This window comes from Cebus imitator, unplaced genomic scaffold, assembly GCF_001604975.1.
Source record: "Cebus imitator isolate Cc_AM_T3 unplaced genomic scaffold, Cebus_imitator-1.0 Scaffold8, whole genome shotgun sequence".
Classification (NCBI taxonomy): Eukaryota; Metazoa; Chordata; class Mammalia; order Primates; family Cebidae; genus Cebus; species Cebus imitator.
In genome coordinates, this window is record NW_016107323.1 from 7,908,837 (window position 1) to 7,921,305 (window position 12,469).

Below are 12,469 nucleotides of genomic sequence, written 5' to 3' on the forward strand. Positions count from 1 at the left end.
AAAAAAAAAAAAAAAAATTGTAATCCGGTACACATGTAGACACCCATACACACATGTAAGTGAAGCAAAACTTACATTGAACAATATTTACCCTTACAACCCGCAATGTACACTAGTATTTTCTCTTTTCTTCCTTTCTTTGCTATTCTATTTCATTTCTTCAAAATTCGATGGGAGCCCATTTAATTGATCTCACGCCCCCTCAGAAGTTTGAAAACCGGCGGTTTGGGGCCCTGACCCCAGAAAGTCTCAAATACCCTGTCCACTGAGAGTCCTCCTGAGCGGGTGGGAATTGGGGTCTGCCACCAGGATAAACTGAAGAAGACCACGGAGGAGGCGGATATGTATGAGAGCAAGTACCGGGAGGTCAGCAAGACCTTGGAGCTACTCAAGAGCTCGGTGGAGAGACTGTTCAAGAAGATAAACTGTGATGCCACCAAGATCCAGGTGCAGTTAGGGGAGACGGGGGAAGTCACTGACATCAACCTTCCGCAGTATTTTGGTGAGTCAAGCTGGGGCCCATTGGACTCTTAGGAGCCATTTCCAGAACTTTCTGTGACTGGGCATGAGGACTTGCTCTTACGGAGTAGTGAGCTTGGTGGCGAAGTGTGTGGGCACTAAAGCCGGCCTGCGTGGGTTCGAATCCTGGGTCTACCCTTAATAGCTCTGGAGCCTTGAGCAGTTTGTTTTGTTTTGTTTTGTTTCTTTTGAGACGGGGTCTTGCTCTGTTGCCCAGGCTGGAGGGCAGTGGCGCAACCACGGCTGTCTGCACTCACAACCTCCTGGGCTCAGGCAATCCTCCTGCCTCAGTCAGGATCCTAAGTAGCTGGGACTACAGGCGCTGCCATGCCCGGCTAAATTTTTGTGTTTCTTTTACAGACAGGGTCTTATCACATTGCCCAGGCTGGTCTCGAACTCCTGGGCTCAAGTGTTTCACCCTCCTTGGCCTTCCAAAGTGCTGGGATTACAGGTCTGAGCCACCGCGCCTGGCCAGGGAAGGTTTCTGAACCTCTCTGTGCTTCAGATTTTTGATCTACAAAAATGGGTATCTCTTAATGCCTTCAGTTTTTTAAAAAAAATTTGGTGTAAACTCAGTATCTACCTCATAGACTGTTGGGAGACAAATACACGTGTAGTTATTAGAGAAAAATGATATGATTATCTCAATAACTGCAGAAGAAGCATTTGATAAAATTCAACATCCATTCATGATTATAAAAAAGAAAACGCTCAGCAAACTAGAACTAGAAGGAAATGTTCTTAACTTGATGAAAGACATGTTCAAAAATCCACCCAAAACTAGGCCAGGCATGGTGGCTCATGTCTGTAATCCAGCACTTTGAAAGGCCTGAAAGGCCAAGGCGAGCAGATCACTTGCGGTGAGGAGTTCAGGACCAGCTTGGCCAACGTGGTAAAACCCCGTCTCTACTGAAAATACAAAAATGGTGGTGCATGCCTGTAGTCCCAGCTTGGGAGGCCAAGGCAGGAGGATTCCTTGAACCCAGGAGGTAGAGGTTGTAGTCAGTCAAGATTGCACCACTGCACTCCAGCCTGGGTGACAGATTAGGGCTCCATGTCAAGCAAACAAACAAATAAAAAACACTGAAAACTACAGCAAACCTCATCCTTCATGGTGGGAAGTGGAATGTTTTTCTCCTAAGATCAGGAACAAGGCAGGGATGTCTGCGTGCTGCCACCATGCCTATTCAATGTTGTACTGTAGGCCCAAGCCGATGCAATAAAGCACAAAAAAGAAATAAAAGGCACACAGATTAGAAAGGAAGGAATGAAGTACTCGGAGCAGTGCCTGCGCAGAGCACATCTGTCAACAATCATGTGCGTTTCTAGCCATCGGCCCTAAGCCAGAGTGGACAGGGAGAGACAGGCTTGCACAGGTCCTAACAATTTGGAATGAACGGCTTTCACTGCTCCTAGAATTAAACCTTAGATTCTTTTTTTTTTTTTTTTTTTTTTTTTTTTTTTTTTTTTTTTTTTTTTTTTTTTTTTTTTTTTTTTTTTTTTTTTTTTTTTTTTTTTTTTTTTTTTTTTTTTTTTTTTTTTGAGATGGAGTCTTACTCTGTCACCAGGCTAGAGTACAGTGGGATGATCTCAGCTCACTGCAACCTCTGCCTCCCTGGTTAAGTAATTCTCCTGCTTCAGCCTCCCAAGTAGTTGGGACTACAGGCATGCGCCACCACGCCCAGCTAATTTTTGTAGTTTTAGTAGAGACGGGGTTTCACCATGTTGGCCAGGATGGTCTCGATCTCTTGACCTCATGAACCACCCGCCTAGGCCTCCCTAAGTGCTGGGATTACAGGCGTGAGCCAGCGTGATCATCCAAACCTCAGATTCTGAATATACTCTGTTTGGGAGGTTCCCCAAACACATCCTATCCCCCGGCCACATTCAGTGCTTTGCTAGAGGACCCCCAGGACTCAGTATACAGTCATACGTGTGGCTATGATTTATGACAGTAAAAGGGTACAGAACAAAATTAGCAAAGCAGTGTGTCAATATGAACCATGTGATACACCACATTGTGTAGACTGTTTAGGCAGAGTGAGCCACTCTTTTAAAAAAAAGTTAAAAAAAATTTTTTGTGGGTACACAGTAGGTGTGTATTTTGTGGGGTACATCATGGAAAATGGGGTGTCATCCCCTCAAGCATTTCTCTTTTGTGTTATAAGCAATTCAGTTATACTCTTTTAGTTATTTTAAAATGTACAATTAAATTATTTTGACTATAGTCACCCTGTTGTGCTATCAAATATTAGGTCTTATTCATTCTTTTATCCATTTATTTATTTTTATTTTTTGTATGGAGATGGGGTCTTGTAATGTCGCCCAGGCTGGTCTTGAACTCCTGACCTCAAGTCATCCCCTTGCCTTGGCCTCCCAAAGTGCTGGGATTACAGGCATGAGCCATCATGCCCGATCTTATTCATTCTTTCTGTTTTTTGGATTCATTAACCATCCCCCCCACCTGCCACTGCCTTCCCAGCCTCTGATGAACATCCTTCCACTCCCTATCCCCATGTGTTCATTGTTTTGAGTTTTTCATCCGGTAAATACGTGAGAGCCTGCGAAGTCTGTCTTTCCGTGCCTGGCTTACCTCACTTACCAGAATGACCTCCAGTTCCACCCGTGTTGTTGCAAATGACAGGATCTCATGCTTTCTTATGGCTGAATAGTGCTCCATCATGCATATGTACCATATTTTCTTTTTTTTCTTTGAGACAAAATTTAACTCTTGTCACCCAGGCTGAAGTGCAATGGTGTGATCTTGGCTCACTGCAACCTCTGCCTCCTGGGTTCAAGCGATTCTCCTGCCTCAGCCTCCTGAGTAGCTGGGATTACAGGTGTCTGCCACCATGCCCAGCTAATTTTTGCATTTTTAACAGAGACGGGGTTTCATCACATTGGCCAGGCTGGTTTTGAACTCCTGACCTCAGGTGATCCACCTGCCTTGGCTTCCCAAAGTGCTGGGATTCCAGGTGTGAGGTGCCGCACCCGGCCACCACATTTTCTTATCCGTTCAGGTAAACCACCCTTATCAGTTAATAGTGTTGGGAACCTTCCTGAAATCCAGGTTCCCGGATGGCGGCCCAAGCCTGACCTAGTTAGCAAGGTTTTCATCGGAGAGCCTCATCCTGCTGTGTTGACGTTTTTTCTGTATCCAGCCTACCGGGTTCTTCCTAGCCTGGCCCTGGTTATGTTTCTCATCTCCGCTTGTCCTGCTCTGTCCCTGGCTCGCCGCCTGTAGCCACACTGTTCTTCTCTCGATCCTTCCAAGCTCCCCCACTGCTGCCCCTGCATCTTGTTCCCATCTTGGGACCTTTGCACGGGCTGTTCCTGGAAAACCTCCCCATACCCCGTTCCTTCTAGTTCTCCGTTCTCAGCTTCATTGTCTCCCTGCACTGAAGCTGCCCCCTCCCACACTGCCCACCACTGTTACTTCCTCTCACAGCAGTCCCAGTATTTAGCATTCACCCAATTTGTCTCCATGGAAAGGTCACTTTCAATGTCTGAATCTATGTGGTTCCTGAGATCTGATAGCAAGTTTTGGATGTGAATTATTTTATTTGTTATTTTATTATTGACAGACAGTCTTGCTCTGTTGCTCAGGCTGGAGTGTAGTGGCACAATCTCGGCTCACTGCAACCTCTGCCTCAGGGGTTCAAGTGATTCCCCTGCCTTAGCTTCCCAAGTAGCTGGGATTACAAGCACCCGACACCACACCTGGCTAATTTTTGTATTATTATTTTTTGAGACAGAGTCTCGCTCTGTCATCCAGGCTGGAGTGCAGTGGCACCATCTCAGCTCTCTGCAGCCTCCGCCTCCTGAGTTCAAGTGATTCTCCTGTCTCAGCCTCCCGAGTAGCTGGGACTACAGGCCAGCACAACCACACCCATCTAATTTTGTATTTTCAGTAGAGAGGGGGTTTCACCATGTTGGCCAGGCTGGTCTTGAACTCCTGACCTCAAGTGATCCACCTGCCTCGGCCTCCCAAAGTGCTGGGATTACAGGCGTGAATCGTTGTGCCCAGCCTGGATGCTAATATTTTTGATCCCTGATTTTCAGATATAGCAGCAGTCTGGATAGTGTGAGATTTATTCAAAAAGCATATTCAAATCCAGTAGTTACTGAATCAGATAATGAACATCTGGATGGCGAGAGCTGCTTCTAGTGGTCTGTTCAGTTGTTGAACTTGGCTTTCTCTTTGTCCCTCCAGACACACAAAAGCTCTGGTAGGGCAAGGGCTGAGTTTGTGTTGCCAGTGTTGTCATTGTTTAGTTTTTCCTCCATTGCATTCCTTAGTGTCTAGCACGATGCGTAGTGTGGTAGGCCTTGAGTAATCATTTGCGAATGAATGAACGAATGAATGAATGACTCTTATGACTGCAGGGGGCTATAGAGCTACAGTGCAAGGGGACGTCCCCTGAATGAGGCAGGTCAGGGAAGCATTTCTGCAGGTGGCAAGGATTTGAGTTTTAAAACACCTCTAGGCGGTTATTCAGGAAAGTGTACAGGGAAAGGCATTCTGGCAGAAGGAACAGCATGAGCAGAGTCGTGGAGACTTGAAACAGAGAGCTCTGGGGCAAGCCAGGAGTTTAAGGTGGGGATCCCAATTTTTAGTGTATCCTGGTATTTCTCAACCTTCTTTTCATTATCATCCTGCCAAGGAGCCTCTCTAGACATACTTTGCCTAATTGCCCTCCTTATAAATGTAATATTTTAATATCATTGAGATAATGTATGTCTGCTTATGTCCCGTGTGTATCTGTGTTGTATACATTAAGGAGTCAGAGGCCAGGCACGTTGGCTAACACCTGTAATCCCAGCACTTTGGGCGGCCAATACAGGAGGATTGCTTGAGCCAGGAGTTCGAGACCAGCCAGACCCGGTGTCTACCAAAAAAATACAATAATTAGTGGGGACTGGTGTCATGTACCTTTGGTCACAGCTACTCAGGAGGCTGAAACAGGAGAATCGCTTGAACCTGGGAGTTTGAGGTTGCAGTGAGCCAAGATCGTGCCATTGCACTCCAGCCTGGGTGACAGAACCAGACCCTGTCTCAAAAAAAAAAAGGTAGTCAGAATTCTTTTCCTCTCAAGAAGCAAATTTCGGCCCCAAGTGTGAGGAGTGATGTTATCCTGTTGAGAACACCAGGTGTGATCCCAGAGAAAGCCTTGTCCTTGTCAGAGCCCAGATCCCACACCCCTATACTTCCTGCTCCTCCGCACCCTCTGCAGCGGGGGGCGCTGCCCCAGTGCCCCCAGGCTCAGGTCCCTCGGCAGCCATCTTGGTCCTGCTTCTTGTTCTGCAGCCATCATTGAAAAGAAGACCAACGACCTGCTGCTGTCGGAGACCTACAGGCGCATCCTGGAAGTGGAAGGGGCAGAGACCGAGGTCCCGCCACCCTTCGTCAACCCTTTCTGGGGCGGCTCTGCCCTCCTCAAGCCCCCAGAACCCATCAAAGTCATCCCCCCAGTGCTGGGGGCTGACCCCTTCAGCGACAGGTTGGAAGATGGTGAGTTTTCTCTCTCTCGATCTGTGCAGGTGCTAGGAAACCTGTGCCTTCAGGTCTGGGGAGGCTGTGTCCAGGTGCCCAAGAGGGTCTGCAGTGTGAGCCCTTGTGGCCCACCAGCTCCCTTGAGTGCCATCTTGGCTGTGGCCACTCGATGTCATTTGCTTGGGGACTTTTCTCTCTATGATGCTAGGGTGACACAGATCCTGAAGTTTAGTTATTTTGGATGTTTTTAAAAGTCACAATTACCTTTTGATCTTTTAAAATGAATCTTAAAATATCAAAAGTTTGCAAATTGGCAAGTTGTGGATAGACAGGGTTTCCAGACCCTGTCTCATGCTCACCCTATCTGTGCTCCTGAGTCTCACTCAGCCGTGACCTCCCTTTCCCTGACCCATTGTGCCCCCGGGGCCCCATTCTCGGCTCCTCCCCATTTTTGTCCCCTAACCCCACGATTGAAGCAGCTTCAACGTGGTCCATGCCAGAAGCCAGACGCTCAACCGTGGCTCTTCCCACACCAGCCCACTGATCCTCCTTCCGTTCAAGGAAGAAACTCACTCATCCTCTCATGTGGGGAGCGAGGCCCTCGCTCTGAAGGCGAGAATCAAATTGGCCTCATCTTTTTAGAGAGCAGTCTGGCCACGTATATGGGAATGTTCCTTCCAGAAGGACTTATTCAAGGGTCGAAGATGAAAGGTGGAGGAGTGGAGGCTGTTCACTGCAGCCCCAAACCAGAGACAAGTATACCGCTCATCCCTTAGAGACTGCTGAAATCAGGTGCAGCTCATCTGCACACGCAGTGCAGTTCTGAGCAGCCCCAAAAGAGGGCACGGGGCCAATATGCAAGGACTGGGAAGAGGCCCTGGATATTAAGACAAAAAGGGAAACACAGTCAGTTGCACGACAGCTGTGTGGGCCTCCTGAGAAGTGGCGTGTTGTATAATCCCTTCTTTCTAAAGACATTCTCTACATGTGCACGAAATACACAGGCACACACGTGTGTGTGTGTACATATATGTGTATGTGTGTGTGTATATATATGTTTATGTACACACACACACACACACACTTTTTTTTTGGTGTGCCAGTTCTCAGCCAGGGGTGATTTCCCTTTTATGGGACATTTGACAATATTTAAAGATATTTTTGGTTGTCACAACTGAAAGTGTTGGTGTTGCTGTCATCTAGTGGCCAAGGATGTTGCTAGAAATCTCACAACACACAGGACAGCACTTTACAACCCTGATATGTAATAAGGTATATGTAAAATGAGAGAGAGAGAGGGAAGGAGAGGGAGGGAGGAAAGAAGGAAGGCTCAGAGGCAGGAAGAGGAGGAGGAGGAGGGAGGGGCGATGAGAGAAGGGGAAGGCGGAAGGAGGAAGGTTTTTAGATTATGCATAAAAACCTGTTACAGTGGATAATTCTGGATGGTGGTTTCCAGAGAACTTTGCATTTCTAAGTTAAACAATTCTGTATTGTTTGAAATTTTCTCTTACAGTGACCTTGCATGACTTTAGTAATTAGAGAAATAAAATCTTTTGTGTGTGTGTGTGACAGAGTCTCTCTCTGTCACCAGGCTGGAGTGCCGTGGTGCAATCTCTGCTCACTGCAACCTCCACCTCCCGGGTTGAAGTGATTCTTCTGCCTCAGCCTCCGGGGTAGTTGGGACTACAGGCGCCCACTACCATGCCCAGCTAATTTTTGTATTTTTAGTAGAGACAGGGTTTCACCACGTTGGCCAGGATGGTCTCCATCTCTTGATCTTGTGATCCACCCGCCTCGGCCTCCCAAAGTGCTGGGATCACAGGCATGAGCCACTGTGCCCGGCTAAAAAGTTGATTTTTTAAAAGCCTCCCCCATTTCTCTGAGCGGCATTTTAAGTGTGCCAAGGATGGAGGGAGAGACCCCCCAACAAGCACACGTGCACACACAGGCATGCACACACACATGCACACACAAGCACACGTGCACAGAGATCCTGTGTGTTTCAGCTGAGGGGACAGAAACGTCGCAGGAGTGGAAGCTAGGTCCGACGCCGCCCACCTTAGCACAACTTCCACAGCCCTTTCAGTTCCTAAAAGGTTGGGGGGAGCAGGGGGCAGAGCTGCTGGTAAAGTTGTCCTCACAAGGTCAGAAATGCACAGATGCTGTCTTCACATCTATTCAGGGGAATGTCGATGAACTTTCGGTTCTCTCAGCCCACTGGGAGATGGCAGGGACTACAGGTGTGAATTAGAAGAGAGGCCACTTCTGGGTAATTAATTAGGAAAAGGTGCCCCTTCTGGTATATACAGCTCTGTAATCAAGTGGGGGCTGGATTTCAGCCCATCCATCTACCCCTCTCCTCTAGGTGTCTTTTGCAGTGCACTTCCTGAACAACTGCACTTGGTGGCTCTGTCTCCTTAACATTAAACCAAGCATTCTTCACATCCTTGTTGGGGAGAAAACTAGTCATTGCCTGGGCAGCCCCAAGATGTATATTTCTGTTCATTCTCCCCCTCCTTGAAACCTGAGAATTTCCGTGCTCCACTCCCCAATGTTACGGAGGGACGCCACACCAGGCTTGGCCATCCCTGCCTTGGGCAGAGAGAGAGACTCGCTGGGAAGGAAGCCCCAGCCCTGGGTTTGATTTCCCAGCGCCTCACACAAATCTGGCCTTGTGCAGTGGAACAGCCCCTGGACCACAGCAGCCTTCGGCAGCTGGTGCTCGACAATTACACCCTAAAGGAGAATCGGATTAAGGAGATGCGCGGAGACAGCCTGCCAGAGAAGGTGGAGGAGCTCAGGTCCAGGAAGAGGACAACCCTGTGAGGCGCAGGGGTCCAGCTGCCTTTGCACCGTAACCGAAAGAATAAACACTGTGTTCTGTAGCCTTGTACCCATCACGCATGTTACTAAGGGCTTTGGGTGCTGGGGCCACCTCTGGGCTGGGGCAGAGGAGCAAGAAGTAAAAGCGGGAACAGGAGGAGGGGACCTTGCGAGGCCATCACAGCCCCTGGGAACCTCTGAGCTCGAGGCCAGCACAGGCCACCCCAGCCATGTAGACACAGATGCAGATGTGGTCCACCAGATGTAGCAGGGACTAGCCTAGGGGCGGGGCCACGCTGGAGCCAAACTGTGGATCCTGAGACCCCGCTGGGCACCTGGGGCGTGGCTGACACTCGCAAACAGGAAGTGGGAGCTGGGGGTGCCCTGGATCTGCTTCTCTGTGTTTGTGTGTGTGTGTGTGTGTGTGTGTGTGTCTATGTTTCTGGGTGTCTGCGTCTCTGTGTGTTTGTATCTGTGTCTGTGTGTCTGTATGACTGTGTATCTGAGTGTGTCTCCGTGTGTCCATATATGTGTGTACCTATATGTGTCTCAGCATATCTGTGTGAGTCTCTGTATGTCTCTGTGTGTCTGTCTCTGAGTGTCTGTACCTGTGTGTGTCTCTGCATATCTGCGTGTCCCTTCGTGTCTCTGCGTGTGTGTATCTGTGTGCATCTCTGTATGTCTCTGTGTATCTCTGTATGTCTCTGTCTCTGTGTGTCTCTGAGTGTCTGCACTTGTGTGTCTCTGTGTGCCCCTGTCTGTGTGTCTTTGCTTGTCTGTACCTGCATGTGTCTTTGTGCGTGTCTGTGTCTCTCTGTGTGTCTCTGCGTGTCTGTATCTGAGTGTGTCTCTATATCTCTGTGTGCATCTCTGTATGTCGCTGTGTCTCTGTCCCTCTGTATCTCTGCATGTCTGTATCTGTGTGTCTGTATGTCTCTGTGTCTCTGTCCCTGTGTGTCTCTGCATGTCTGTATCTCTGTGTGCATCTCTGTCTCTGTCTGTGTCCCTATGTCTCTGTATGTCTCTGCATGTCTGTATCTGTGTGTCTGTATGTCTCTGTGTCTCTGTCCCTGCATGTCTCTGTGTGTCTGTATCTCTGTGTGTCTCTATCTCTGTGTGCATCTCTGTCTCTGTCTTTGTCCGTGTCCCTATGTGTCTCTGTGTGTCTGTATGTGTGTGCATCTCTGTATCTCTGTGCGTCTCTGCATGTCTCTGTCTCTGCATGTGTCTGTCGTGGGTGGGCGTGTCACTGTGGAGCTGAGTCCACAGTGTCTTGCCCAGAACCACGCATGGCCTTGGAGTGTCCTGAGTCCCGCCTTCTCCGTGTGGGACTGCATCTCTGAACACAGGAGCGGTGCACGAGGCTCTCTGCCTGGGCCGACTCTGGAGTGCAGGGAGGGTGTGACGGGGGAGGGGCGTCACAGGGTGTGGAGCATCCTGGGTTGTGGAGGTGGGGCCGTGACTCCCCTGGGTCCCTGCCCACACAGCCTGCTGTGAAAGGGGCCCTGGGTCTCTGCAGCCAGGGGATTCATTCGTCCTGTTGATGGCTCCACCCTGAGCTCCTCCCATGGGCAGTGCTGTTGTCACTGTCGAGCCTTGAAGACTGGCCCCAGCTGTGGCTCCTCTGACCTCCTGGGCCCTCCTGCCTTTGCTGTGACCCCAGCTCCACCCCTCACCCAATTTCAGCTTGTTCCCATCATGTCATTGACTTGGGCCGTGTCCTGTGTTCTTGGGTTCTTGGGATTCTCTCTTTTTTTTTTTTAGACGGACTTTCATTCTTGTCGCCCAGGCTGGAGTGCAGTGGCGCGATCTCAGCTCACGGCAACCTTCACCTCCCCGGTTCAAGCGATTCTCCTGCCTCAGCCTCCCGAGTAGCTGGGATTACAGGCCCCACCACCACACCTGTCTAATTTGATATTTTTATTGGAGACAGGCTTTCTTCATGTTGGTCAGGCTGGTCTCGAACTCCTGATCTCAGCTAATCTGCCTGCCTCAGCCTCCCAAAGTGCTGGGATTACAGGTGTGGGCTACTGCGCCTGGCCGGACTCTCTCTCTTTCTTTTTTTGAGACGGAGTTTGGCTCTGTGGCTCAGGCTTGAGTGATCTCAGCTCAGTGAGTGGCGCGATCTCGGCTCACTGCAACCTTGCCTCCTGGATTCAAGTGATTGTCTTGCCTCAGCCTGCTGAGTAGCTGGGATTACAGGTGCCTGCAACCACGCCTGGTTAATGTTTGTAGTTTTAGTAGAGACAGGGTTTTGCCATGTTGGCCAGGCTGGCCTCAAACTCCTGACCTCAAGCAATCCGCCCAACTCGGCCTCCCAAAGTGCTGGGAGGGTTCTTGGGATTCTCTTGAGAACCTGAAGTGCCTGAAGAAGTCCACTCCCTGCTTCTTCTCAGGTTTTCCTCCAGGGAATCTCCTCTCCCATCTCCAGGCTGTGGGTTCAGGAGGGCTCTGATTTCAGTCCAGCACAGGCTGATCAGTTGAGCCAGGCCTGTCCATCAGAGCACTGCCCCTGCCAGTCCACAGTGATAGGCTCAGGGGTGTCAGGTGCCCCGGAGGGATCCCATGAGGCCCTGTTCTGATGTTTGTGTGGAGCTGGGAGAGAGAGGAGCGTGCCCTTCTAGGATTGCTGAGTGGCTGGAAAGGGGGCAGGAGCTACACTCTTAACTATTTTGCCACTGCCAAGAGCGGAGCAAAGTGACAGAAAACAGAGGCCTCCCCAGCCTCCGAGGGCACTGCCTGGGCTCCTGGATGCAACTGTGCCTGAAGCCCCTGGACTTCTTAGTGATTTGAACCTATTTCTTTTTTTCTTTTCTAAGAGACAGAGCCTCACTCTGCCACCCAGGCTGGAGTGCAGTTCACTGCAGCCTTGACCTTCTGGGCTCAGGTGATCCTCCCACCTCAGTCTCCTGGGTAGCTGGGACCACACGTGCACACCACCATGCCTGGCTATTTATTTTTTGTGGAGATTGGCTCTCACTATGTTGGTCTAGGCTGTTCTCAAACTTTGGGGCTCAAGTGAGCCTCCTGCCTCAGCTTCTCAAAGCGCTAGCATCACAGGTGGGAGCCACCACACCTGGTCCTGTTTGTTTCTTACATTGGGACTCTTGCAGCCATAAGAGGCCTGAACGCTCCAACCATGAGGGTGGGCACTCAAAATCAAGGATCAGTTCACATCCAGGCCCAGGCCCCAGATGGGGCCAGAAATCAGTACTGCTCTCCATGTTTGCTGGGGAAGAAGTACAGACGGCTTCTACTTTATCTGAAACTAGAAATCACCCTCTTAGGATTAGCAGGCGTGACTGCTATTGAACGACCTATGTTCCTACCATGAGTCAGGCTGCTTCCTCCTTGCCACTGTCACTTGCAGGAGAAGCATTCTGATGGCATCCCAAGGGAAGGATGTCATGGAACCAAGGCCCTCTAAATGCTTGAGCTCTTTGGAACAGAGGGCTGTGGTTGTCCAGTTAACATTCCAGTAAAACATGGTCCTTGATAGAAACAGTCCTGAGTGGCTGCAAAGGTCTATCTTAAATAAAGAGTCACCAAGATTCAATAATAACAACTGCAAGGCCATCGCTAGCTCCTCTGCCTTTGCCTTCCTTACTCAAGGCACTGTCTGACAGGGGAATG

The 12,469-nt window shown here is 49.6% G+C and overlaps 1 protein-coding gene across 2 annotated transcripts in view; it reads left to right on the forward strand.

Annotated features, from left to right (window-relative positions):
* Nucleotides 1-8,898, forward strand: part of CCDC63 (coiled-coil domain containing 63) — a 50,385-nt gene extending 41,487 nt beyond the window's left edge. For both annotated transcript variants that reach the window (XM_037743432.1, XM_037743435.1), the window contains 3 exons: nucleotides 310-502; nucleotides 5,828-6,031; nucleotides 8,694-8,898. In XM_037743432.1, the coding sequence (XP_037599360.1) occupies nucleotides 310-502; nucleotides 5,828-6,031; nucleotides 8,694-8,839 (543 nt within the window). In that variant the 3' untranslated portion in view covers nucleotides 8,840-8,898. The remainder of the gene's footprint in view (nucleotides 1-309; nucleotides 503-5,827; nucleotides 6,032-8,693) is intronic.
* The last annotated feature ends 3,571 nt before the right edge of the window (nucleotides 8,899-12,469 follow it).